This window comes from Passer montanus, unplaced genomic scaffold (genome assembly GCF_014805655.1).
Source record: "Passer montanus isolate IOZ18808 unplaced genomic scaffold, ASM1480565v1 scaffold6, whole genome shotgun sequence".
Taxonomy (NCBI): Eukaryota; Metazoa; Chordata; class Aves; order Passeriformes; family Passeridae; genus Passer; species Passer montanus.
In genome coordinates this window covers 2265-26495 of record NW_024371037.1, presented here as the reverse complement: position 1 = coordinate 26495, position 24231 = coordinate 2265, and the positions used below count along the sequence as shown (strand labels likewise).

Sequence of the window (24231 nt, the reverse complement as noted above, 5' to 3'; positions counted from 1 at the left end):
TATGCAATAGGGAATCATAAACAGACTGCCACCTGTTTGACATAACAGTAGGTTATACTTCTAGATGTAATTCTAAGGCACTACACAATCACTACAGTGGGGATGTAATCACAGACCAATGGGTAAAAGTCTCATCTTTTCATTGTGAAGCACACACAGAGTATTCCTTCTACTATCCTCTTTTCCTTTGCTCCTGGTTCTCAAAGGTTGTCTTACCAAAGCCTTTTGTATTTATTTTTCAAAAATTCACTGAGAAGCATCTGAATTCTACTCTGGCATCTCTAAATTTTAAAGTTACTATTTCATACTCCCATTTCAAGACAACATGAATATAAAAAGTTTCTTCTAACACTGAGACACAATCAAAACATGCTTCAATTTTAGGACACAAAAAAGTATCAACTAATTGCAGCATATAACATACCTGAAAAGGCATACATGCATGCTCAAATATGCCCTTTGCAAGAGAAATGTCCTACTAACATTACACTCATCAGCATTATGTATTTTCACTCACAGCACAACCGCTGTATTTGTCTCTGTATATGTGATATTACTTACAGCCAAAAGAAAATAAACCTACTTAAGAAATGCAAGCATTTTAACACAAGGAATTATAAAAGTGAGGAAGAACTTACGTGTTTTGACAGGTTAGGACTCTTTGAGTCAACATCATAGCTTAGGGAAAAAAAAAAGAAAATTTATATCAGAGTTGCCAGATGACATATCTGAGGATAATGACGTAAAGAAACAAAAATCAAATAATTCTTTCACCTATTGCCATGTGTGAAATTTACACAAACAGATTTGTGAATGGAAGTTCTCCAGTAAGGACAAACTGAGTCATCATATATAGGACTATGGCTCACTAGTTATTTGAAATGAAATAATTTTCAACAAAGTGCAAGCTTTAAAGAGAAATATTCTTCTGATATTCCTGTGTGAACAGTGAAAGATGACAAAAACCAGACCAAAAGTTAAAAATTAACCCTAGAAAACAAACTTGTAAGTTACTTTCTTAGGTAATTTTTCACTCATTTGAATAAGCAAATAAACTAACTAACAATAAACTGAACTGCTTTTAAGCAGGAGTTTTACTTGTTCTCTTGAGTTTATGATAATCTTGGCCTTCCTCCAGTTAGAAAATGTCATAGTTTCCCTTCCATAATCAAGTCAAGAGTTTAAAAAGTTACTCTCTGAATTTAAGAGACATCGAAAAAAAAAGTAAGAAATTAATGAAGAATTACTAATCTCTATACTTTAATAATCTTCCATCTTTATCAGATAATCCAAGTAATATTCTTATCAGATAACCTGTTCAGATTCAATACCAGTAACTAAACTGAAAAAGGTTTTCATCTGTTGTGTTACTGCCCATGTCAGGTTTCCCTGCACGGAATGCTATCCCTTTGGCTGTGCTGCCACAGCTGGCTGCTGGGATGCCTCATGGACCAGATCACAAGTCAGGATGACAGGAATGCCATAACATAGCTGATGTGGTGCAGCACAGTCAAAGCTTTAGAAACATATTTATAAAGAAAAGAAATTCCTACAAATACCATTAACATGAGTTAAAACCTCCAATTTAAAGCAAACTGTTTGGTGAAATTGAACAGAAAAACACAACTTATAATTTGACCTGAGGGATAGCTACAGAAGTAAAATGAAGAATGACTTCACTGGCAAAACCACTTGCTAAGTACCAGCTATGAGCAGAAAGGGGCCTGTGACACTGGTGGCTGTGCATTTTGGGGGGGTTTATGCTTATTTACTGATGCATCAAATATCAAAGATATACTTGCCACTTGATTTTTTTTCCCCCGCAAAATATATGAATCACATAAGGAATTTCTTTGAAAAATAACACTTTGGCCAACAGTAGTACACAATTTTGCCAAGGAACTGAATACAGGAAGCTTTCTAAAGCTTCAGAATTGGGATTTAATCCATGAATGGCTATGTGAGATTCACATTTCTAACTCAGAGCTCTAAGACATTTAATTTTTCATCCATCATTGTTATAGGCTCTACAGTAAATTCACACAATATAGCTATATGGTCACTTGCAGGCAAAGACAGCAACAGCTATTCAGCTTTGAGTTCAGGACAGAGTGGAGTTCAGCTAACCCAGGACAGCAGCAGAAAGCAGCCAGGTCTTTCTGATAAGTACAGAGAACATGTGATATTTACAGCTTTTCACAAACAGACAGGAGCCCATTTCTCTGACTACATAAAGAATTAAACAGAGGACTGTGTTTTCCCTTCCAGGTCCAAGTCCTTTCCAGAAAACACTTATCCAGAAGGTCTTTACAGACTCCCCTTTCTTTCTGTAGACTGAGCTTTCTCTTTTTCAGTTCACTTCTTTCACTTCTCATTCTACTGCACTGCCCCTCCCCATACCCTACCTGCACCCTCTGAGAAGCAGGAGGCAAATACAGATTTCCACACAGCCCCCACTGTGTGGCTATTTCAGCATTGCTTTATACTTGGAGAAGAATCCTTTATTTCACAAATTGATTAGCTCTGACTTAAATCTTATTTTAAATAACCCACTGTAGTTATACTCCACAGATTGAATGACATTAAACCTAACTTTTAAAACTACAAATAAAGTCTGCATCAGGCTTCCATTGTGATTTGTACCCAGCTACCTCAAAACACCCTGTAATCTTCCTGGCTTTAGTATTTCCTTTCATTCCTTGAAATAGGTGGTCTAGTACATCTTACAAAGGAAGTGAAAAGAAATAGGCAAAGGGTTCTTCAACTAAAAAAGGACATACAAAGAAAATTGGTGGCCACAGTGCATAGTGTGATACAAAACTGCAGCAAAAATGTAATTATCTATGAGGGTTATTCATACTCTCTCCTAGGGCAAGGTTAAGAAAGAACTGCTAATAAAAAATAGGATGAACATTTTAAAAATAAATAATAAAAAAAAAGACAACCTTGATTATCACAAAGACTGAAATAATCAGAAAGTACTGAAATGCAAGAGACAACATGCAATGGTGACATAACCGGGTGACTGGACTCAGTTCTGTTTTCCAAAGAATGAAGTCAAAGTCAAAACAATTCCACCAGTGGAATGAAATGAGCACATTTGGAATAATGTCAAAAGCCATCTACTTCTCAAACAACTGCTGTTGTTTTAAAAATCTTAAAATTTAGTATACTTAGATTCATAGTAAAGAAAATCTTGGCTCTGTACTACTTGTACAGTACTTTATTTCTGGACATCATATCTGTACCTGTTTTTCTGGCTGTGTTTCAAGAACATTTTAACATTTTGACATCTTTTCATTTTTATTTCCTGAAAGTAATAATTGCAAGCATAATTGTACTTTGACTAGTTAACATCCACCAATTTTGTAAAACTCAGTCATTATGTTGCACATTTATTTCTGAGGAAGCAATGCTAAATCAATCACGTGTATTACATTAATTTATCCTATGTCAATAGATACCATCTCTCTTCAAGTAAATTTTATCCTGGACAAAACTGTACATGCTTACAGAGACTGCAATATTAGAGTCAAAGATTGTTAACTTACAAATCAAATCGTAGATTCTCTCTTTCTTCGAAGAAGTAGTCCATTATAAATTTTCTTACAAAATCTGGATTTAAAGTATTATCAATTACTTCTGTTCTTCCAAACTGTAAAAGAAAAGTGTACATTTAAGCTATATGCTATAAGGAAGTATAATTAGATTACCAATACCAGGAATATAGGAGATATATGACAGCCTGTAAAAACCTCTCTTAAACAGAAAGAAAATGACTGCATTCACATGAATAGACCTGGATGAAGACAGAGCAGCAGAAGACTTCATATTTCAATATAGAGTGGTACATACCTTGTATTGTATGACCTAAACTTCATCAACATCATCTCCCAAAGCCAATAAAAATCCAAAAAAAATTTAATCAGTAACAAAAATCCACTGTTTCCTGAAGAAATGCTCACCAAACCGAACACTACAGCAAGCAAAAGCTGGCATATATTGTTTATTTCAGATAGCTTTAAATATTAGGGAACATAATCCTTCTATTTCAAATATATAATTTTCACACTGTCAATCTCCTATTCCACCTCAGTTCAGCTCTCTCTTCCACACTCCCCTCTCTGACCTTTTGGCAAAATGCCTTTTCCTTCTTAATGTTTATAGGAGGTGCCTCAGCCCCTTTCAAGCTGAAAATATTTTAATTTTTAAAAAATTGAAAGGTAGATCCTTACCACAGCTACAGACCAGTTTTGCTGACACTGACCATCACCACAGCTCAGTCCTGTTTGAATGTTTTCCTCTCCTCAGAGCCACAAACCTTATCCAAATTGACAGCTAAGTCTGGTTTAATTTATTTGAGGGAGACTGTAAAATGGGGAACTCATGTGATTTCTCTATTTTGTTTTCTTTTTTGATGGAAATGTGTGATACAGATATGGAAACTGAGATCAGTGTGATTATATTTTAGTATTTGCTAATAAATACGACCCCTAGCATGGCATTCAAGAGGCAATGACATGCCCTCTTCTGCTAGGACAAATGACCAGCCTTAAATATACCCAAAAAGGTTTGTACATCTATGAATGTGCATCTTACCTCTCTCCATTCTTTGTTTCCAATTGCTTGTGTGTACAAAACACAGACTGTGAAAAGAAAAAAAAAAGTTTGGTTATTTTCAAACTTTAACACATCCTTAAATTAAGTGAACTAATTTTGTAGTCTCTTGTGCTGTGGAAAATAGTAACTAGGACAACCAAATAGTAATGCTTTCCCTCAGCTGTCAACAAGCCTAACCAGACTGGTGATCATGTGGGGTCCAGCTGTTGCAGAAATCAGCTAATAAATTGAGTGCTTCTAAAATGGCAGGTAGCATTTATGGCTGACCTCCAGCAATGCACTTGACAGTCTTTAAAGGCAAAATTGGATAAAAGCAGGTCTTCTTTAAATGTGGGTGGTCAGGCTATTCTAGATAATTTAATGCACAATTACCCTAAAATATACTTCCTTCAAGAGATAAGTAAATTAAAGTTAAAAAAACAAATGAGAACCCTACTGACAAGAAACAGGGGAAACAGAACCAGAAAAAGAAAAAAAAAAAGACTTCTTGGGTTTTCTTCCTTCATTTTGCATCAAATTATTTATATTTATATTTAAGCATCTCATATATGTGTACTTTATTTTTTTAATCAGCCTGACAAAAAATAGAATCAATTAAATTTGTTGACCTAACCTGATTTTCAAAGACCAAGCAGAACAATCCCGCAGGTTCCACTCAGATCTCTATTTCCAGTAGAGCACTCACATTAAGCTTCAGCTGCCATCACAAGGACTGGTGACGGGGGTGCAGTGATTATAATCAGGTCTTTTAAACACTAATTTAAGTACATATCATTTGCACTGAAGGAGCATTATAAACCTTATTTTCTACAGTCTTGAACTAGTTACAGGTAATTATGATAAAGCAATTTTTACCTAAAATTCCTCTTCAAATCCTTTCTAAACAACAGAAATACAGATATTTCAGTATTTTTTTTCCCTCAATAAGTTATTTTCCTGGACAAATCATTATTTTTCAAAAGAAGATAAAAATAATATGGTTTTAGGCTGTAGCCTTGAACAGCAAAGGTAGAGGTTTGATTTTGTTCTCAGTGAAGTCAGAATCATCAACAGACCAAAGCAGAAATGAAGTCAACCTTCTAACTACATTTTCTTCTTACTTAAAATGCATTTGCTCCACACCAAAAAAAAAAAAAATCATCCCCTTAGGCAGTAGAAAGTAAGAGGAGAAATAGAAAAAAGCATTTTCAATATTTTAGCTCATGTAGAAGCTAAAAGTTAACACATGTAGAAGCTAAAAGTTAACACTTTTATGTTTTAAGTAAGATGTCTTGTAGATGAAAAAAAGCTTTTATAAAAAAAGATTCAAAATAATTCTCAGGAGATGTCAGTCTTTCTCCATTGACTCTAAATAAACCCTTGGCAATCATGTGCCTACCTCTGGCTACTGTTTACAGCAAAGTGAATCCAAACCAAAAAGCCTATTTTCACAACACACTCTGGAGTAGGCTGCTAGAGTGTATTACATGAGGCATGAAGTGAAATGGGAAAATGTGAGAAAACAGAATGAAATAGAAGCTATGAAATCAGCTAAAGAAACTTCTGTAGGTTACTGAACTTCCGATTACCCATCCAGAACTGTAGAATCACAGAATACCCTGAGCTGGAAGGGACCCAGCTGGAAGGGATCCAGCAGGATCATCAAAGTCCAGCTCCTGGACACCCCAAGAGCTGCCCCATGAGCTGGAGACCATTGTCCAAACACTTCTAGAATTATGTCAGGCTGATGCTGTGACCACTGCCCTGGGGAACCTGTTCCAGTGCCCAAGCACCCTCTGAGGAAAAACCTTTTTTCCTATACCCAACCTAAACCTCCCCTGACACAACTTGAGGCCATTCCCTTGGGTCCTATTTCAGAGAAGAGATCAGTGGAAGATCACAGAATCACAAAATCATAAGATTGGAAGAGACCTTCAACATCAAGCCCAAACCATGCCCTAAACACCTCAACTAAACCATGGCACTGCATGTCATATCCAGTCTTTTTTTGAACACATCCAGGGATGGTGACTCCACCACCTCCCCAGGCAGGGGAGGTGATAAAATTCCAATATTTTATCACTCTTTCTGGGAAAAAACTTCTTCCTATTATCCAGCCTATATTTCCATTGGTGCAGCTTGAGACTGTCCTCTCATTCTGACAGCTGTTGCTTGGAGAAAGAGACCCCACCTAACTACAACCACCTTTCAGGGGGTTTTAGAGAGCTCCTTTTCTTCAGGCTAAACAACCCTCTACTTGTTGTAGACTGCAATAAGGTCTCCCCTTCTAGGCTGCAGATGTGGCTGGTATTTTAAATATAATGAAAATATAGACTAATAAGCAGTCACCTCATATAACATTTTATTTTAAGTAAAAGGTACAAGTCTGACAGGAGTACATATACATGTGCATCTCAAACTGACATTTCAAAAAAAAAATCAGCCCTAATGAAAGTGACAGAGAAGACATATTTCAGTCTTTCTGATAAATTCTTTGCAAATGTAGAAAATTTAAAAAATGTTTTATATCTTTCCTCTAAAATGCACTCCATAAATTTTAGGAAACCAACCATGATACTGGTCTCCATCAATGTTAAGATTCACTATCTCAAATGGCTCTTAGAGAGAGTTTTGTAAAGATCCTGATACATTAATTGCAGTAATCACTAAAAAACGTCGTCAAATTCATATCCAACTGGAGAAATGCAGATAAATATGGTAAAGTTGATCTAAAGCACTTGAAATGCTAAAACCAGAGATTAAAGGCTCCATAAAGCAACCCATCTTGTGGCAGAAAAAACAGCATTGTCATGAGGGAGAAGAAGGAATAAAGGGGGATAAATAATATTTCAAAAGCCATCATATCATGCAACCACAACCTAAGACAGAAATAAAAAAAATAGTTTTTCTCTCATAATCACAAAAACTGAGGGAGCAATGAGAAAGTTCAAAGCAGCACACTGATGAAGAGTAACTGAGAAACCCTTTTGGAAGGCTTTGCCATATGAGTTGTTCCAAGAGCAGATACAGCTACATCCATACTCAGGAATATTGATATTTAGTAATTTTTAACTCTGGACACTGATACGACAATGTCATAGTCAAGGTAAATTTCATTAAGTCTTGTAATGAAAAAGAAGGTGGAAATGTCAACACTTATTACTCTGTTATAGATACCTCTCCCAAAATATGATAGATTATCTGTTTTTCCAAACAGACTGGGCCTCCCTTACCTGCTCTGGTCCTTTCCCTTTCAATGAGTATATGTTTATCCTTTAGTCTGGCAACTACTGTTACATCAACATTGCCCATCGCAGTTTTCCCAAACACAATAACACATCTACTCCATTTCAAGGAAGACTTACCCACAATGAAACTGACCTTTCCCCAATGCTACCTAAATCTTTCCATGCTACCAGTTCTAGCAGGGCTCCCCAGTCCTCTTCACTGACCAACTTTTAAACCTTCCAGGCAGGGGTGCCCTAAGGTCCCTTTGTCCCAACTGCCAAGAGATTCTTCTTATTGTTACTGTCTTCCACGGGAAAATTCCCCAGGGAAGAACTTTTATGTTTTCAGTTGTTCATCCTGGACTCTTGATGATCAATACTCAGCAGCCACAGGGCTCCCCAAGAGGAGTGTGCTGCTGCCAGCACAGCTCTGCAGGGCTCAGCTTGAGTTGTCAGAGCATGGGAAGAAAACAATTGTGCCTGTAATTAGACAGAAGAAATGTGCCAAAATCATTAATCTGTGTCTCCTTGGCAGGTCTTATCCCTACCTCATCAAGGAAACACTACTTCAGCTCAGTTTTCTGCAAGAAAAAAAACAAATCAATAAAACCCATAGATCAAAAAAAAAAAATTCCTAGAAAAAATGGTCGCCAAACTGGGAGAGCAGAATGCTCCAGACACTACAGTAAATCAGTATATACGACTTGCTTTGACACCACTGAGCAGAAAGCATTGTCAGTAAGAGGCTTCAGTATTGTTTAAAATACTTCCTGAGCAATGGCTATCCAAGCTTGTCCCATCTATATGTACTATCTCTACAGTTACTTCTGTCACTTGCCTCTGGGCAGGCAAAGTGATAGATTCCTCTTGGCATGAATATTCTAGATCGCAGGGGCTGGTCAGAACTGGAATACTGAGTAGCAATTACAATATTAAAAAAAAAAAAAAAGGCCAAGCATATCTCCTAAGAGAACCAGGAAAATCACAAGTTCCTTTTAAATTTCAGGAGAAGGCTGTTTATATTGACATGGAAGTCAGCTACATTAATGTGTGTCCCTCTGAGAAAAAGACCAAGAAGATAAAATTGGATTTTCACTACCAGTACGATCCTTAGATAAATACATTGGAGTATGAAAAGCATATTAGAACCAGCCTAGCCAAAAGCAATGGGACCTCAGCATACAGAATGACCCTACATGGTTCTATCTTGTACGAGATCTAATGGCTGCAACTTCAGTGGATCTTGTGACAGTGGCAGGATGCTGATTTTGACACCTTTTTAGCAACAGAATAAACTAACTGTATACAGAGCAGCCTAAGAATGGCCTTTTTCCAAGTGAACAGACACTGAGGAAAGTTGTCCTGCTGTACTTCCAAACAGAGAAGAACAAGAATGTTTTGTACCACTCACCCCTTTTACAGTAGGCCATATGTCCTGTGACCAACTAAAGGACAGTACAAGCAAACAAACTAAACTGGCTACTAAAAAAACCTGCAGAGTACTAAAAGTGGATGTACCCTGTTTGGAGAATACCCAAAATCAAAGCTGCTCTGACAAGTGATTTCCAGAGTGCAGATACAATATGAGTACTTCCAGAGTAAACAGTTTCTCCTCTTCTCTCTTCACCAAGGACAGTATTACTGCACTCCATGGTTTTATATTGCTTACCTGTGACAGGCCTGACTGGCATAATGATTGGGTACTCACAACTGGAGACCAGACCCCTAAAGTACTCCACCAATTTGAGTCCTTTAAAAAAGCTATTTACATTAATTGAAAAAGTAATTTCTCAAATTGATAAGCAAGTTTTGTGATACTTTTAAAATATTTCCATATACTCCAAATCAGTAAAATCACACCACTAGTTTACTTCTCAGAAACATTTTTAAATAGATACTAAGATTTCTTTAGGTTTTCCTGCCCCTTTGTTTCCATGTCTTTCCTAGAAGGGGTCACTCACCAGCAATGATCACTTTGGTTTGTCCACCTGTGTGCTCCTGGGCTGTGCACAGGCTACAGAGCTTGGATGTTCTCCTTTGCATGGAGCATCTCCTCTCCAGCAGTTTATCTGCACACATGTGGCTCTGGCAGTGCCTTCAGCAGCTCTGTCTAGCTTGCCACTGCTGGCACATTTTTTCTGTGACATGTTTGAGCAGGGCACTGCGTGCTGGCAGAAGTTCTGGCAGGCAGCGTTGCTGCCGTGGTTTCCAGAGCTGACTGGAACCAGCTGTGACTGTCACAGGGTGGCTCATGGCCTTCTCCCACACAGCTCACACTGCTGCACCCTCCCACTCAAACCCTGCAACTCATGCCTCACACAGTGCCCTATCTGATAAAAAATTGAAGCACTTGTCCTTAATAATATTTGAGCTGAAGAACTAGAGACACCCTATCACTTTGCCAATATGAGAGATCTCTGAATTCATCACAGGCAACAGGCCACTGAGCATTCTTCAAAACACTTTAACTCAGTCTTTTTTAACAGAATCACAGAATTGTTAGGGGCCTTTGAAGATCATCCAACCCAACAACCAACTAACTTTTACAAATTTTTTTAGCCAACTAAAATTCTTTATCAATATGAAAAACATTCAGTTTTGTTTCTGTGTGATCTCCATATAGAGGCATGGTATTGCCTATGTCTTCTGGGGTTGTTTTGTTTTTTGAGTTTTTTTAAAAAAAGCTTTACAGGTTAGAAACTTCAAAGGTACTCCTAACTTCTTGTAGCTTTCCCTCAGGAAGTAGAAGCTTTTCCCTTCAAAAGTGGAATCCCTCTCAAGAATTTTTTGATGCAGAATGGAAACATTACTCTAACAAAAGTACTCAAATGTTTCATACTGCCACATGACTCAGTATTTAAATATCAGCACATGGTTGCATGTCCAGAGACTTGATACAAGTATATGTATCTAGGGTTATTTCCAATGCCAGTAAGCACAATATGTGGTATCCTAAGGAAGAAAAGCCCAGGCTTAAAGAAAGAAATTGAACTTATGGATAAAAGCAAATGGAGAGTTGTAGGAGAGACAGGATAACACCACAACCTCAGGACCAGTATATTAACCACACAAAACTCCTTTGAGTAACATTATCAGAACAGAAAGGAAATTTTTTGTGACCTTGGTTACTTGATTAAAGGTTTCATAAAGCATCAGATACAGGAAGATAGTAAGTGATTTAAAATCAAAAGTCCCATCATAAATTCATAGACATGAGAGTTTTGGGGGATCCTGTCATAATTCAACTTATGAGGAAAGTGAGTGTCACTAGCTTACAATTCTGAACAGATTAACTCAAAAAACATCATACCACTGCTGATCAGGAAAAAATAGTGTTTCCCAGAGATCAATTAACCTAATTTTATTTTTCAGCATTTTATTCTAACATTAGTGGACAGTACGTTCTAGCAGCAGCAAATGCTTCTAGTTTATTTAGTATTTTTCCTAATAGCTTTGAAAAAAACAACAGATACTAAAAAAGAAACAACAACCTAACTTTCCAGAATGTATTAATTTTAGGAAACTTTAGCTTAAATACTAAAGAGACTATTTAGATCAGGAAAGCAGTATTAATAACAGTCTTTAAATTTCCACTTCGCATAACATTAGTTATAAGTGTAACTCATTCAAGTGTAACTTAATTATTCTAAGTAATTGTCACAAAGACAACATAAACCTAACTGACACTGAAGAAAACCACCCACCTAATTTTATTTCAGTGTTTGCACATTTAAAATACATAATAAGAAGAAACAATAAAATACTATATACTCACTTGGATCAGATTTAGAAAATGTATCTCTGTCCAAAAGATTTCTATAAAAAAAAAAGAAGAGATAAAAGTAATCTTAGGCATAAAAAAATTGTGCAAGATGAAAATCAGATAGCAATGCACATATATTTTTAACACTTCTAAGCAAGAGTCAACTTAGTCTTCTCCCCTCCTAATACACAAGACTTCGTCAGCACTAACACTGGAGTCAGCTGACAGTTCATTTTATTATCCACTTTGGATTTGAGCAAACTGTGGCTCATATACTCCAACACCATGAATCAAAAAACAACCACATGGATGTTACAGATACATGTAACAGGCATCAGGAAGAGAAACACCTTTAAATCACAAAGGTCTACCAGAGATTAACTTGTCAGCTCAACCCAAAAACCTTAGACTTAAAAGATTGACTACAAGATTTCAGAGCCATCAGGAAGTATCTCTAAGAATCTATCATGGATAAGTAAGGTAAAGAGAACTAATCCATACATAGGACACACCTAGGAATAAATATTAATTTTGTTATGGAATGCAGTCCCAATATCATATCCACACTTCAGCCAGCTGAGAATCATACACAGATGAACAGACTTAAATTAACAGTTCTAAAGAATCAGGACTGGCCAGAAACCATTCTCAGCATAGTTACCAACATTTCATCATTAAAAAAATGAAATAAATTTTAAAAACTGTCTCGACAGACTAGAAAAATGTTCTGAAAACAGGATGCCATTGAAAAGAGACAAGAAAGAGCTAATAGACTTTGGAAGGTATTAAACTTAACAGCAAAAATGCAGTATATCTATATGGAGCTGGATATACAGCAGTTATGTCAAAAATAGTCCTAGACATTACAGTAGACCACAAATTGAATACAAGTCAGGAGTCTTGTACCTTTGGGAAAAAGGCATACTGGCATACACAAACAAAAATGCCATTTTAGACTAATCACCTGCTCTTCATAATACTGATAAATATTCAATTCAAGCAATAATGTTTTGGACAATCCAATTTCTTGCAATCTAAGACAGATATGGAGCCACTGGAGTTCAGAGAAAAGAGGAGTAACTGGAGGAATATAGACTGTATCTATGAGGAAAATACTGCTACAAATGGAAGCTGACCTCCATGTAGACAGAGCAAGCACGAACAGGTTTAACCATAAATTGAATCTTCTGCACTGCAGGCACAGAAGCTGAACTTTATTCCATTGTTTTACCATCTTCCACTGTTAAAGGTGGGAGACATTATGTGAAATATCCATTGTCTATCAAGTCAGATAGCTACAATTTCTAGTAAAGGTCTTTGATCCTACCCCAGAGCAAGCAGAAGGATTAAATAACCAGTTTATATCCCCTAAAACTGATTATTTTTAATAACTAGTAGAGCCTCTTCAAGGGTCACTATTAACTACTCTCATTCAGATCTAAATTACATTATTTTTGTGCTTCTGAACAGTGCTGAAAAGCATATTAACATTTTGTTCAATACAGGTTTTCTAAGTGGTCCAATTAAGACTTCAGCAATGAAAAGATACTGTATTCCAAATTTAGCCATTGCCAAGTTCACACTTCAGAAGAAGCAATATGAACAAAAAAATGGCTTGAAAAGAACATTGGACAGATCTATTTTATTTAATCTAGCCAAAGTACACACTAGCTTTAATATTACTACTTGTGAATACACCTGAATTCTGCACACACTAATTATTCTGAACTTCTCTAGTCCATTCAGAAATGTCATTTTTATGCATACAATTGTACCCAGTGAAACCATATCCTACCTTGAAGAAAATCATGCAAATATAAATTGGAAGTATTAAGAAACATGGGAAAATCAGTGAACCCAAATCAGTAGTTCACAACAATCACTACAAACTGCTTTAAAAGACAGTACAGCAAGTTCTGTAATATTGGAATTGCCAACCCAATACGAAAATTGCCTCCTATTCCTCCTTAATTATACATACCTAGATACACAACTAATTCCTAGTAACTAGAATGGGATTATCCCAAAATGAATTGCAATAAAACTTCAAAATTAGACTTATATGGAACAAACAGTGCATTAGATTTTGGAACAGGACTCCCATACTCACCATTAGAAATCCAAACAATTTTAATTCCTCTGCATGATGACCATACAGTGACCTTATAATTGTTATGTTAGTGCTTGTCAGTGTAGATTAGGATTAAGGAATTTTAGTCATGCTTATACTGAGATAAGGTGCTTTGAGTTCTTTAGATATTTCTTACTCTTCTTGTGCTCCTTTTTAAGTTTTGCTCCCCTCTATTTTCCCATATAGATACTAACATAAAGAGTGGCCTGGTACTGTAAAGCTTAGTTGATCCTGATACTTCCAGCAGCTGCAAAAAGCAGCCACCATAGGAACAGCATAAAAAGAAGGTAAGAATCTGTAGTTGAGAATCCACAGGTTCTTAAAGAATCTTAAAGAATCTAAAGATAAAGAATCTTTAATGAGTTAAGAACATTTCTACAGAAGCAGTATCCCTGAAAGGATTGCAAGGGTAGACACCCAAGTTTAACACTGTAATTCAGGTCAGTTCATGCAATGAAGTCGTGGTTTTGAACTAGTACTAGAACTTGCAAAACCCTCAGTTCAACCCTTCACACACTTTCCTACAAACAAACAATGTCTTTAGCAAAGTTTGCAGCACGCCTGCTTGTCCAAATCATAAAGAGCCAGCCAAAATAGTAATGTAAGAACTTGGCAAGCTGTTCAAGCAATGCAGCCAATTTCAAAAGGAATTTTGAAGAAAAAGTGCCAACAGGAAAAAAAAAGAATAAAAAAGAGTCTGATTTGGCCAGTAATCACCTAACACCTCAATAGGCTGCTCAATTTCATTTGTGCGTTTTCATTTCAGGGGAATAACAGTCAAAGTGCTCCTTTAAATGTAAAACTCTACAGTAACTGTGCATAGGACAATCTACAAGGAATGGGAACACAAAACCGAAAGCAGACTGAATGCATTTCTAGAACTTTAGGTGGTCTTTGTACTCTTCATTTTCAATGGCACTTTCTGCACATGCTGAGCAATACAGAGTGTATTTTTCTAGTGAGAAAAGCATTGTCTTTGGTAGTAAGCTGTTTTGTCTCAGGAAAGCTCATAAACTCAGAAACCAGAAATATCCGAAACTTCTTTTTCTTTCTCCTAACCAAAGTACTGAAAGAAATTTTAACTGAATTTTGTGAGTATATTTTTTGTCCACTAAGCCTTGCAGATAAAGAATGCAAAAAGAAATGGAATTTCTACCAATTATGAGAGAGGGGAAAAAAAAAACCCCAGAACTTTTTTCTTGAGAAACATGCACATCAAACACCTATAGCAAGGAAGTCTGGGAACATCTGTGCAGAAAGCATTATTCTACTAGCACAGATCTTGAAGGAATTATGGTGTGGACCTTCCAAAACAGTTGCAACACCATAGATGTCTAAGGGGAAAGCAATTAATAGGAGCCATGGCAGTAATGCTGGAAATGCCGGGCTAATTTTTTTTCTGTATAATGAGAGCCATGTCCCCAGGGCAGGAAAGAAAGTGATTAGTAAATAAGATAAAGTTAAAACATATTTAGCTTTGTTTACTTAGTTTCATAAACTCCCTAAAAATGTATCAAAGTAACACCAGTGCTCAAGAAGTTTTTTAGACTAGAATCCTTCAGTTAGAAGGAGCCTACAATGATCATCCAGCCCAATGGCCCAACCGCTTCAGGGCTGACCAAAAGTTAAAACACATTATTAAGGGCATTGTCCAAATGCCTATTAAACACTGCCAGGCTTGGGGCATCGACCTCTCCAGGAAGCCTCTTCCAGCACCTGACCAGCCTCTCAGCAAAGAAATGCCTCCTAATGCCAAGTGTTTTGTACTGCTTAATCTAAAACAAGTCACATGTATAAATCAGGTGCTTCAAGATTCACTGATCTAGTCAGCAGTGGTAGCTCACCAGGAACCATCACAGCCTTTGCTGCTTCCTATGATCTCTCATCCACTATGCCCTATGTGTATGCTGTCAGATGTATATAAAGAGTAGCATTTACTCTTCTTGTCCACATACACTTTCCTTCAAATTTTACTTTATTTTAGCGATCAATATCTGAACTTCCTTCTCCGTAAGTTCTTTTTTTTAAGCTTTTGTTATACCAAACTGCTAAGCAGAACTAAATCCAACTCCCCCATCAGAAATTGTAGAATTCTGGCCTTGAAAAACAGACCACAGTAACTACAGAAGTGAGCAGTTTAAAATCTGCTTTTTATAGTCTCAAAATTTAAAACAAATTAACAATTTGTATTGACTGGAAAAAGACTTACTTTGCTTCCAACATCTCTGACATCTTTAACGATAAATATGTGATTCACTTCAGATTAATTTGTCAAAATCTCTCTGGGTGCTATGGTTTTATGTTTCTCTTCTTCTTTAGACTTACATTTAAATGCATGCAAAGGCTTCTCAGTTGTGAAGCACTCAGCAGCTTGCAAACACAGAAGTTGGTTACTCATACAAAATAATTTTTAGAAAATATACATTTTCAGTATATCATATTTGTGTTATATATTGCAAGCACACACTACTTCTCTTACGCTTTTATCAATCCATAGAAAAAGGAATTATCTCTAGTTCATTAAATAAAAGCACTTCTGTTTCCCTCACTTAATGATGGGCCCATATCCCTTTTTCATGGAAAGCATCCGAATGCTTTCCAGAAAGGAGCATCCTAATCACTTTTTAATGTGCAGAATAGTACCCATTGTACTACTAATTGTAACATAACGGTATTATTACCCAGTAGGCACTACCCCTCAGCCTTAATGGTGCCACTGAACTTGCAAGGATCAGTCCTAAGATGATGCATGAGCCAAAGAGTCCACTCAAGTGAAGAGCCCACTTGACCTACCTGCAGAGTAATTGCACAAATTATTGTGGCAGCTTAAGTAGTCACCCTTCCACAGCTATTTACTCTCTCTTTCTCCATTCTGTCAGAGCACAACAAAGCCAGTTATTAGCCTCCACATCTCCAGATTCAGAATGCCCTGGACCTAACAGCAGATCAGACAATCTCTCAGAATTTTACATTATTGTCAAAATAACTGCTTTTCTTACAATAGGCTCACAGGTGAGACAACAGTGACTCTACTGACTAACAGGCAATTAGGATGACCTGTTTCTTTCTGTTCAAACCATCTCCACTCTGGGGCACTAGAAGAACCAGAAGAAAGCAAACATATCTCTGAGGTGCAAGCTTAAGAAAACATTCACAATACCTCTTCATAACCTCAGGAGAAGTAATTCAGCAGAAAACAAATAATTTTCAGCCTCACGGTAACTTTGATTGTCAAGCTAAGAATATATTGATTCAGAAGCCATAAGGGAAAAAAGAAAGTGAGAAGCAATGAGAAGGGTAAGATCAGCAGTGCTTCCATGAGTTTTAACACAACCCACAGAAAGCCATCTCGGGCTAGATGTACACAAACAATTTTAGGATGAAACCTCTATTAAAACTGCTGATTGCTCCTGAGGGTTAAAAAACCCCAAAGGAATTGCCAAGTTTATTTACTCTAACACAGCAATAGTTTTACAGGAATTCTGTTGAAACAGATGGGATGTACTGGGTTATAAAAATATATTTGTGCAGATGAAACAGACCTAAACATAATCTTAGCTATCCCAGTTTAAATTTTAAAAAAAAAAGACCAATTAGTACTATCACAAACTGGTGGAACTCTGCTTCAGTACTAACCCAAAATTCTATTTGAAACCAACAGAATAAACCACCCACATTTATGTTGCTAGGACTGGGCAGGTAAACAGTTTCTGACTTCTGGTGATGTGTCCTGGGAAATGGCACTAGAGACTGCTGGTGGTCAAAAGAGCTTTTCAATCCATTGTCAACTCACCACTCCTTTCCAGTTACTTTCACCCAGACCATCCAAATCCACGGATATGCTGCCCTATGTGAGATCTGATTTCTTTAGGAATGTGTAATACATCTAACACAGTGTTTCATTAATGTATAACAGCATATAAAACCTACAGATTGGTTTTGCAGTTTTTCTGAAACAACCTTTAAAAGGTATACCTCAAATAAGTAATTTTAAAGGGAAATACATACCATCAATGTATGTATACATAGTCATCCTTACTCTGCCAGTGCAGGACTGTTGGTCAGTGAGCCACTGCTCAGATAGGCAGATAAAAAATTGAGAAAAATAATACTACTACAGAAAATCTTCATAAAAATACACAAAGTTATTGCACATTTCCTAGATCTTTTCCTGCTGCCAGGCCTTCCTGTATGCCACCTGAGACCTAGGACAGTGGGCTTCAGCTGAGGGACGGTGTTACAGTGAGCCACCCATCAGTGTCCCACCTCCTGTCTGAGGACACCCATGAGGTTTACAGCGGTGGCAGGCGGGGAAGAAGTGGTCTCAGAAGGAGTATGATGTTGACGACTTCTTCCTCCCCACTCCAAGGACCCCCAGCTGAGTTAACATGCCCTGACTTCATTCATGTGCAACTCCATTCTACATCCTGTGCCCCCACATGCAAAGCCTCTGCTATCACACCGTGACGGATGCTCCTCTGCACTGCACCATTCTGTCAGGGTCACAAATACATCATTATACACATAATAACTACCTGCTACTACTATCTGCTGAAGGAAATATGGTTACACCACAAAATTACACAAGGATAAGCCAAAGGGAAACTAACCAAGCAGTAGCTACCCAGGAAGTAGAAAAAAGATTCCAGGTTTGGGTTTGCAGCTAAGTAAAACCAAACAAAGCTCAAAGGCACATTCAGACAAAACCTGACAAGTCCTGACACTCCCAAGGTTGTGTGAAACCTGAAGCCTGCATGAGAACTGACATGTTAAAGGTTAATGACTCAAAAATCAGACTTGCAAAAGCAACAGGTGCTTTGCTGGGGCCAGATTTGCACCCCCTAAACAAAGGGGAGGAGAAGAATTTTTGGGTGTGTGGTGAAACCGTTGATCTTCCTAAGAACAGCGCAGCTGCAGAGGAGGTGCACACCCAGCCACCAGAGGATGACCACACCAAACCAAAAAGGCCAGTAAGAAGCAGATCCTGCAAGGTGGGTAATGCTTTTTATCATGCCAATGTCCTCTCCAGATGAGACTCAGGTGTAAAACCACCCCCTGGGGGAGGTATCACTCATAGGTAAGCCTGAAGGTATTCATTTGATCTTGTGATAAGTCACAACTGGCTCAACCTGTGCAGTCATGAGAAACAGTGGTCATGTCTTAGAAAGGGCCACAAATCTTCAAAGTCCCCTGAAGCCCCCCGAGACTGTGCACGATCCACAGTATTTCACAGTAAGACTCCACTCCCAGGGGAGGCACCTGGGCCTTCCCACTGAACATACATTAACCCACTGAATCTTTTCTCCCCACCCATCACTTCCCTGTATTTCCTCCTATTCCAAACCACAACAGGGGGACTTCTCCAGCCCCAATGGATAAAGACTGTGACCAAAACTTTGATCAAAAGGCATCAAAATTGCAACAATTGAGTTTCAGTGCTGGATCCATCGGTAGTGATATTTTTCCTCTTCTTTTGTACTCTTACCCTGTCTTTCTTTTCCTTGTATATTTTCCTAAGTGATATTTTTATACTTTTATAGAATTATATTTCTATAAATAATAACCAAAGCAGATACATGCCTCCTTTCCAACATAACCAAACTGTTCTGAAATAAACCTGCCATGTGTGTACACACTGCTTATTCAGTCTTGTTCCACCTGAATCCACCACAAGGGATCTAGTAAGAACTTTCAGTTACCCATCTCAGGGGTGGGTTAAAACAGCCTGTCCCTAGTGTGTGGAAAATCACTCCATGAAAAGCCACTGTCCATGAAGGTGACAGAGGAGTCCTACACTGTTATTTGAATAAAGGGAGAGAGCCCACTCAGCCACGTGTCCATGGGGTTTCTATCTCGAGGTTTCAGAGGACATAGCCCCCTTTTATCCTAAAATCCCAGCCCCATGTTGTCCTCTTCCTTTCCCCAGTGGCTGCAGAACTAGGAAGGTACAGCCTTCCCAAGCCACCTACCACATTCTCCCCTTGAACATGTCATTTTCTTCCAGAGTTTAGAAATTTGGGCTATGTGGGTTCTGCAACAGACTGTGTGCTGATCCATTTGTCTGCTACTCTTAAGTTAAGGAGCCAAACTGGGTTCTGCAGCTTGAGGTGGGCAGAGGCACTAAGACCCATTTCAAAGACACTAACTCCCATATCTCCTTAAGACACTCACCCATGGAATTGTTTGTAAAGACACTAGCATGCATCTTTCCCATCACTAGCTACCACAGGACAGAACTTACAGTGCAAGAAATCTGCTTTAAATTCTATTAGTCACACTGCTGCATGTTTAACTTCCAAACAATAGAGACACACAGGTGAAAACTAAACTTGCACTCTATCAGGAATGCATCTCCATGACTATGGACACTGTAAAGCATTTATATTTTTTTCTCATCTGAAACCAGTTGGTTCCCTAGCCAGTATAATTAAAAAAAACAAAACAATGTAAAATCAACCTTCTGCTGGCAGTCACATAACCACTCCATGCACTTTTAATCTAAGCTAGAAACACACACATAAAGAAAGCAGGAAGATGAAAACCAGGTTTACAATAAAAATTCATTTTATATTCTGTATTTTTACTATACAGAATTACAAGCTCAAATAATTTGTTATGAATATCTCTTTTATTGTTATATCTTTCTGTGACAGAGACTTTAACAAATTATGAATATTTTTTTAAAAACTGAGAAAGTAAGCATGATGGCTGGAGAGACATGATCTTGCCAGAAATCAGTCCCTAGGAAAATCCAAGATATACCTAAACATACTTTTAGGTATTGCAAACACTTGGAAGTGGCTGGTTAAGACTTTCACGCCACCAAACAAAATGAAAAAGTCTGAAGTGGTATGCTTTGTTTGTGCAAGAAACTTGAAATTGAATAATTTCAATTACTGAGAATAGGGGTTGCTTAATTCCATTCAGCTCATTAATTAATGTTAGATTTCTGTACAAATTGTGAAGTGGCATAGGACTGATCCAAAACAGGCATGGGCAACCAACTGTATTTCTGTTGAATTAGCTGTGACAAGGTGTTTATGGTGCCTTCACGCACATAACGCTGTTGTGGGAACACAGGCAGTGTAGAGTTTATCCAACATAAACCCAGACCAATAAAGACACACTGCCCGATTGAACATAAAGCCTTTTAAAGCAGTATTATCACAACAAATGTTCTGAATTAGCAAAGTGACCCTGCACTGTGTCAATATTTTAAAACCCTCTTTCCAATAACCATGTCATCTTTGATACACTACTACAAGTCAAAATGATAAAACTACAGCTTCACTTTCCTATAGATATTAAAAAAAACACTCTCAATAAGATAATTCTGATTGACAGGTCCATAAACACACATTAACATGAGATATAAAAAAACACTTGACCTTTTTATTAACATAAGACTGCAGAATGGCTACAGAATTATCAGGTACTACAGGGAAAAAACCTAGGCCTGTCCACACAGTAACAGTGATAAACAGAAATCATCATTATACAGATCATAACAAAAAAAATTAAAAACTTGAACCCATTAAAATACACCGAAATCTGTATGCTCACACAGAGCACCATGACCACAATCTTGCAGTTCTCAGCATTAGATAAACTACTTCAATCAACACACAGTAACAGCACTAACAGAGGGAAGATAGGAACAGAATATGAAGTTTTTCCAAGACTTAACTAGATTGGAATCAGTGAACAACATCAACAGAGGGAAAGGAGGATGACAGGTATATGGCCTGAAGCTCACCTGAAGCTCACATAAGAGCACAAGCTCACACACAGCTGGCAAGAGAAGAGTCGTGTCTAGACACAGGCCTACAATCAGCACGCAGAGCAAACACTCCTGCAGAGGAAGAGGAATCCTTGGGCTGGAAAACTTAGCGAGTAAAAGGACAGAGTGCAGCCTGTTTCCACTCCTTCACACAGACTGCAGGGATAAGGTCTTGGTCCTTCACCATGTGACAACTGTGCAAAATTATACGGGGCAGCAACAACTAAAGATTGCATGGCAGGTGACAGTAACATTTTCATCAGGTCATAAATGCCCTTCAGCACCTGTGAGGAAGGCAGAGACAGGGTGCAGAGGGAGATGGCTGCTACAACAACTGATCCAGACAATAGTGGACAACTACCAACACCAGAGGATCCTCTGGGATACATATGTAAGTTCTTCTGCCATACTAGAGTTGGCTCTTGAGTCAAAGACTTCTGTTTCCTGATAAACTACATTTTAGAGAGTCAGAAAAGAATCGTGAAGTTTTTATTTGATAGGGACTGAGTAGTAATAACTAGAATTAAATTAATTTCTTGCTTTTCTAGGATTTTTTAAATTACAGCTAATGTTGGCATTCAAAAGCCATGGGAATGATATTAAAAACTTTTAGTCATAAAGAAATTCCAGAAAGAGCATTGCCTGATAACCGAAACACTTCTGGATTTTACAATTTTGACAGAATTTTTCATCCTATGAGATGCATTTCTCCTAAAGGCTACCTGATGTGACTCTGAAGCTAAACCAGGGTGGCCTGGAGAATATCAAGTAGTGCAATACCATCTGCACAGTGCTGAATCTGGATACTTCACTGGCAGTATGAGGATGCAGGCAAATTGGGAAATGCTGACAAATAAATCACATGGAATTGTGAGCTAAAGGAATAGAAACTGTATCCTTACTGAATAAGACAAACAGAAAGACAGAACAAAGGAAAGAAGAATCACAGATTTACTTTAGGGCACAAACAGTTTGCACTGCTTCATTGACCACAAGTTACACCACCTGTACAAACTGGAAGAACTTCCCTCATGTCCTACAAGGAAAACAAGCAGAAACCCACAAAAAACAAACAACCCCCCCAAAAAACCACAAAACATCACCACAACAACAAAAAACACCAAAGCCAAGCAAAAAGAAAAACCCAAGAAAAAAATCTAGGAATAAATGATGGTTAATTAGTGACCTCATTGGTCCTACAACTCTTCAGGTATCAAGGGAAAAAACATCATGACCAAACTGTTCTTAAAAGCAATTCTCTCCAGGTATTAAGGAATACAAACCTGCTAATTATTAAAGAATTTTCAGCATTCTCTGAATTTTGCAGTTTGCTCTTGCAGTCTTTCCCAATTCCATTTAACACCACATTTCACAAGCTTTAGCCAATGAATGTGTTTACAGATGAATCACAAATGTGTTAACCATTAATCTCTGCCCTAGTGTCACTCATTTTATACTCTGCTCTGAAGCATAATTTTGTAATCAAAAATTGTCATCCAGCACATACAGAAGAAAGGAATCTCCATGGAAATTCCCATCTTTCTGCACTTGACATCAAGACAAATTAAAAAGTTTTAACAAAACTGACATGGCTTTTAACAATACCTACAGAGAAACTGCTGCTGTAAACTACATACTGAAATTAGTTACAAGTAAGGTCAGAATCATGCTTCTATGCTCTATACCTGCATTTCTATTAATCTGATGGATTACTGTGAAACATGGCAGGTATACACAAATGATACCTGAACTCCCATACTAAGTGAATTGAGTCAAATTCAGCAAAATGCTCTGACATCTGTGACAGGCTATCTGAACAAAGTAAAACTACTTTACTTAAAAGCAAAGTAAAGATCCTGGATTGCTTTTACACCGTTCCTCAGACAACACTTGGTGCTTGTGAACCTTGCAGAGACAGCAAGTACGATGGGGTGTTTATATGTCAGCATAGTGACTCAGTAGTAAAAATTTAATCTTACTCTATTTCTCACTGCTTCAGCCTTCTTTTGAAATCCACACTTGATAAAACATCAAATCAGACTTTATTTACTAAGGAAAGAGAGGGAGTGGTCTGACAATTTAAGTTTAGAGCACTGCCGTTCTATCGTGCTAGTAGTACTGGTAAACAGCAACATTATAAAATGTTGTATAACTGCAGAAGAAACTCTGTCTCATTTCCCGTCAGGAAATACACTGACAGTTCAAATTTTCCGCTAGAAGCTGCCAGCTCTGGTGAAAGCCATCACCGCTTTGCAACTACTAGGAAATACTTAAGGAAGTTGCGGAATGTGAACGAAGACATGAATAAAAAAGCGCACAAATAAAACTATTTTTAGACCTCTAATGAGAAAATCTCTGCATCACGGGAGAAAACAGGACTTTTGAAATTCCGATAAACAAGCGTCAAAGGAACAAAACCACAGACGCTACATTTGGTGTTGTGGGTTGGCATTCCCTCAAATTCTCGGCAGCAGCCTTACGATAAAACATGACGAAGCGACACAACACGCCCGTACTCCGAAGTTTTGCAAGAGAGCCTTGAAGAACCCACGGCAGGATTACTGCGGCCGGAAGGTCTCCGTCCCCACCACGGCACTTGGGACAGCTCCAGAAGTTAAACACCCGCCGGGTAACGCGCCCTGCGCGCTCGCCGACGCCAGTCCCGCTCCGCGGCGGCGCGGGCAGGATGCGGGGCGGCGGCAGCCGCTGCCCGGCTCGGCGGAACCCGCGG

At 38.0% G+C, this 24231-nt stretch overlaps 1 protein-coding gene across 2 annotated transcripts in view; it reads right to left on the bottom strand.

The window, feature by feature from the left end:
- Positions 1-24231, bottom strand: part of CPNE8 (copine 8) — a 70439-nt gene that overhangs the window by 45590 nt on the left and 618 nt on the right. Inside the window, exons 2-5 of one of the 2 annotated variants that reach the window (XM_039726951.1) lie at positions 11602-11642; positions 4600-4646; positions 3552-3655; positions 639-678 (exon numbers count right to left, since the gene is read on the bottom strand). In XM_039726951.1, coding sequence (XP_039582885.1) covers positions 639-678; positions 3552-3655; positions 4600-4646; positions 11602-11642 — 232 coding nt within the window. The remainder of the gene's footprint in view (positions 1-638; positions 679-3551; positions 3656-4599; positions 4647-11601; positions 11643-24231) is intronic. The other variant, XM_039726952.1, reaches the window with a different exon arrangement.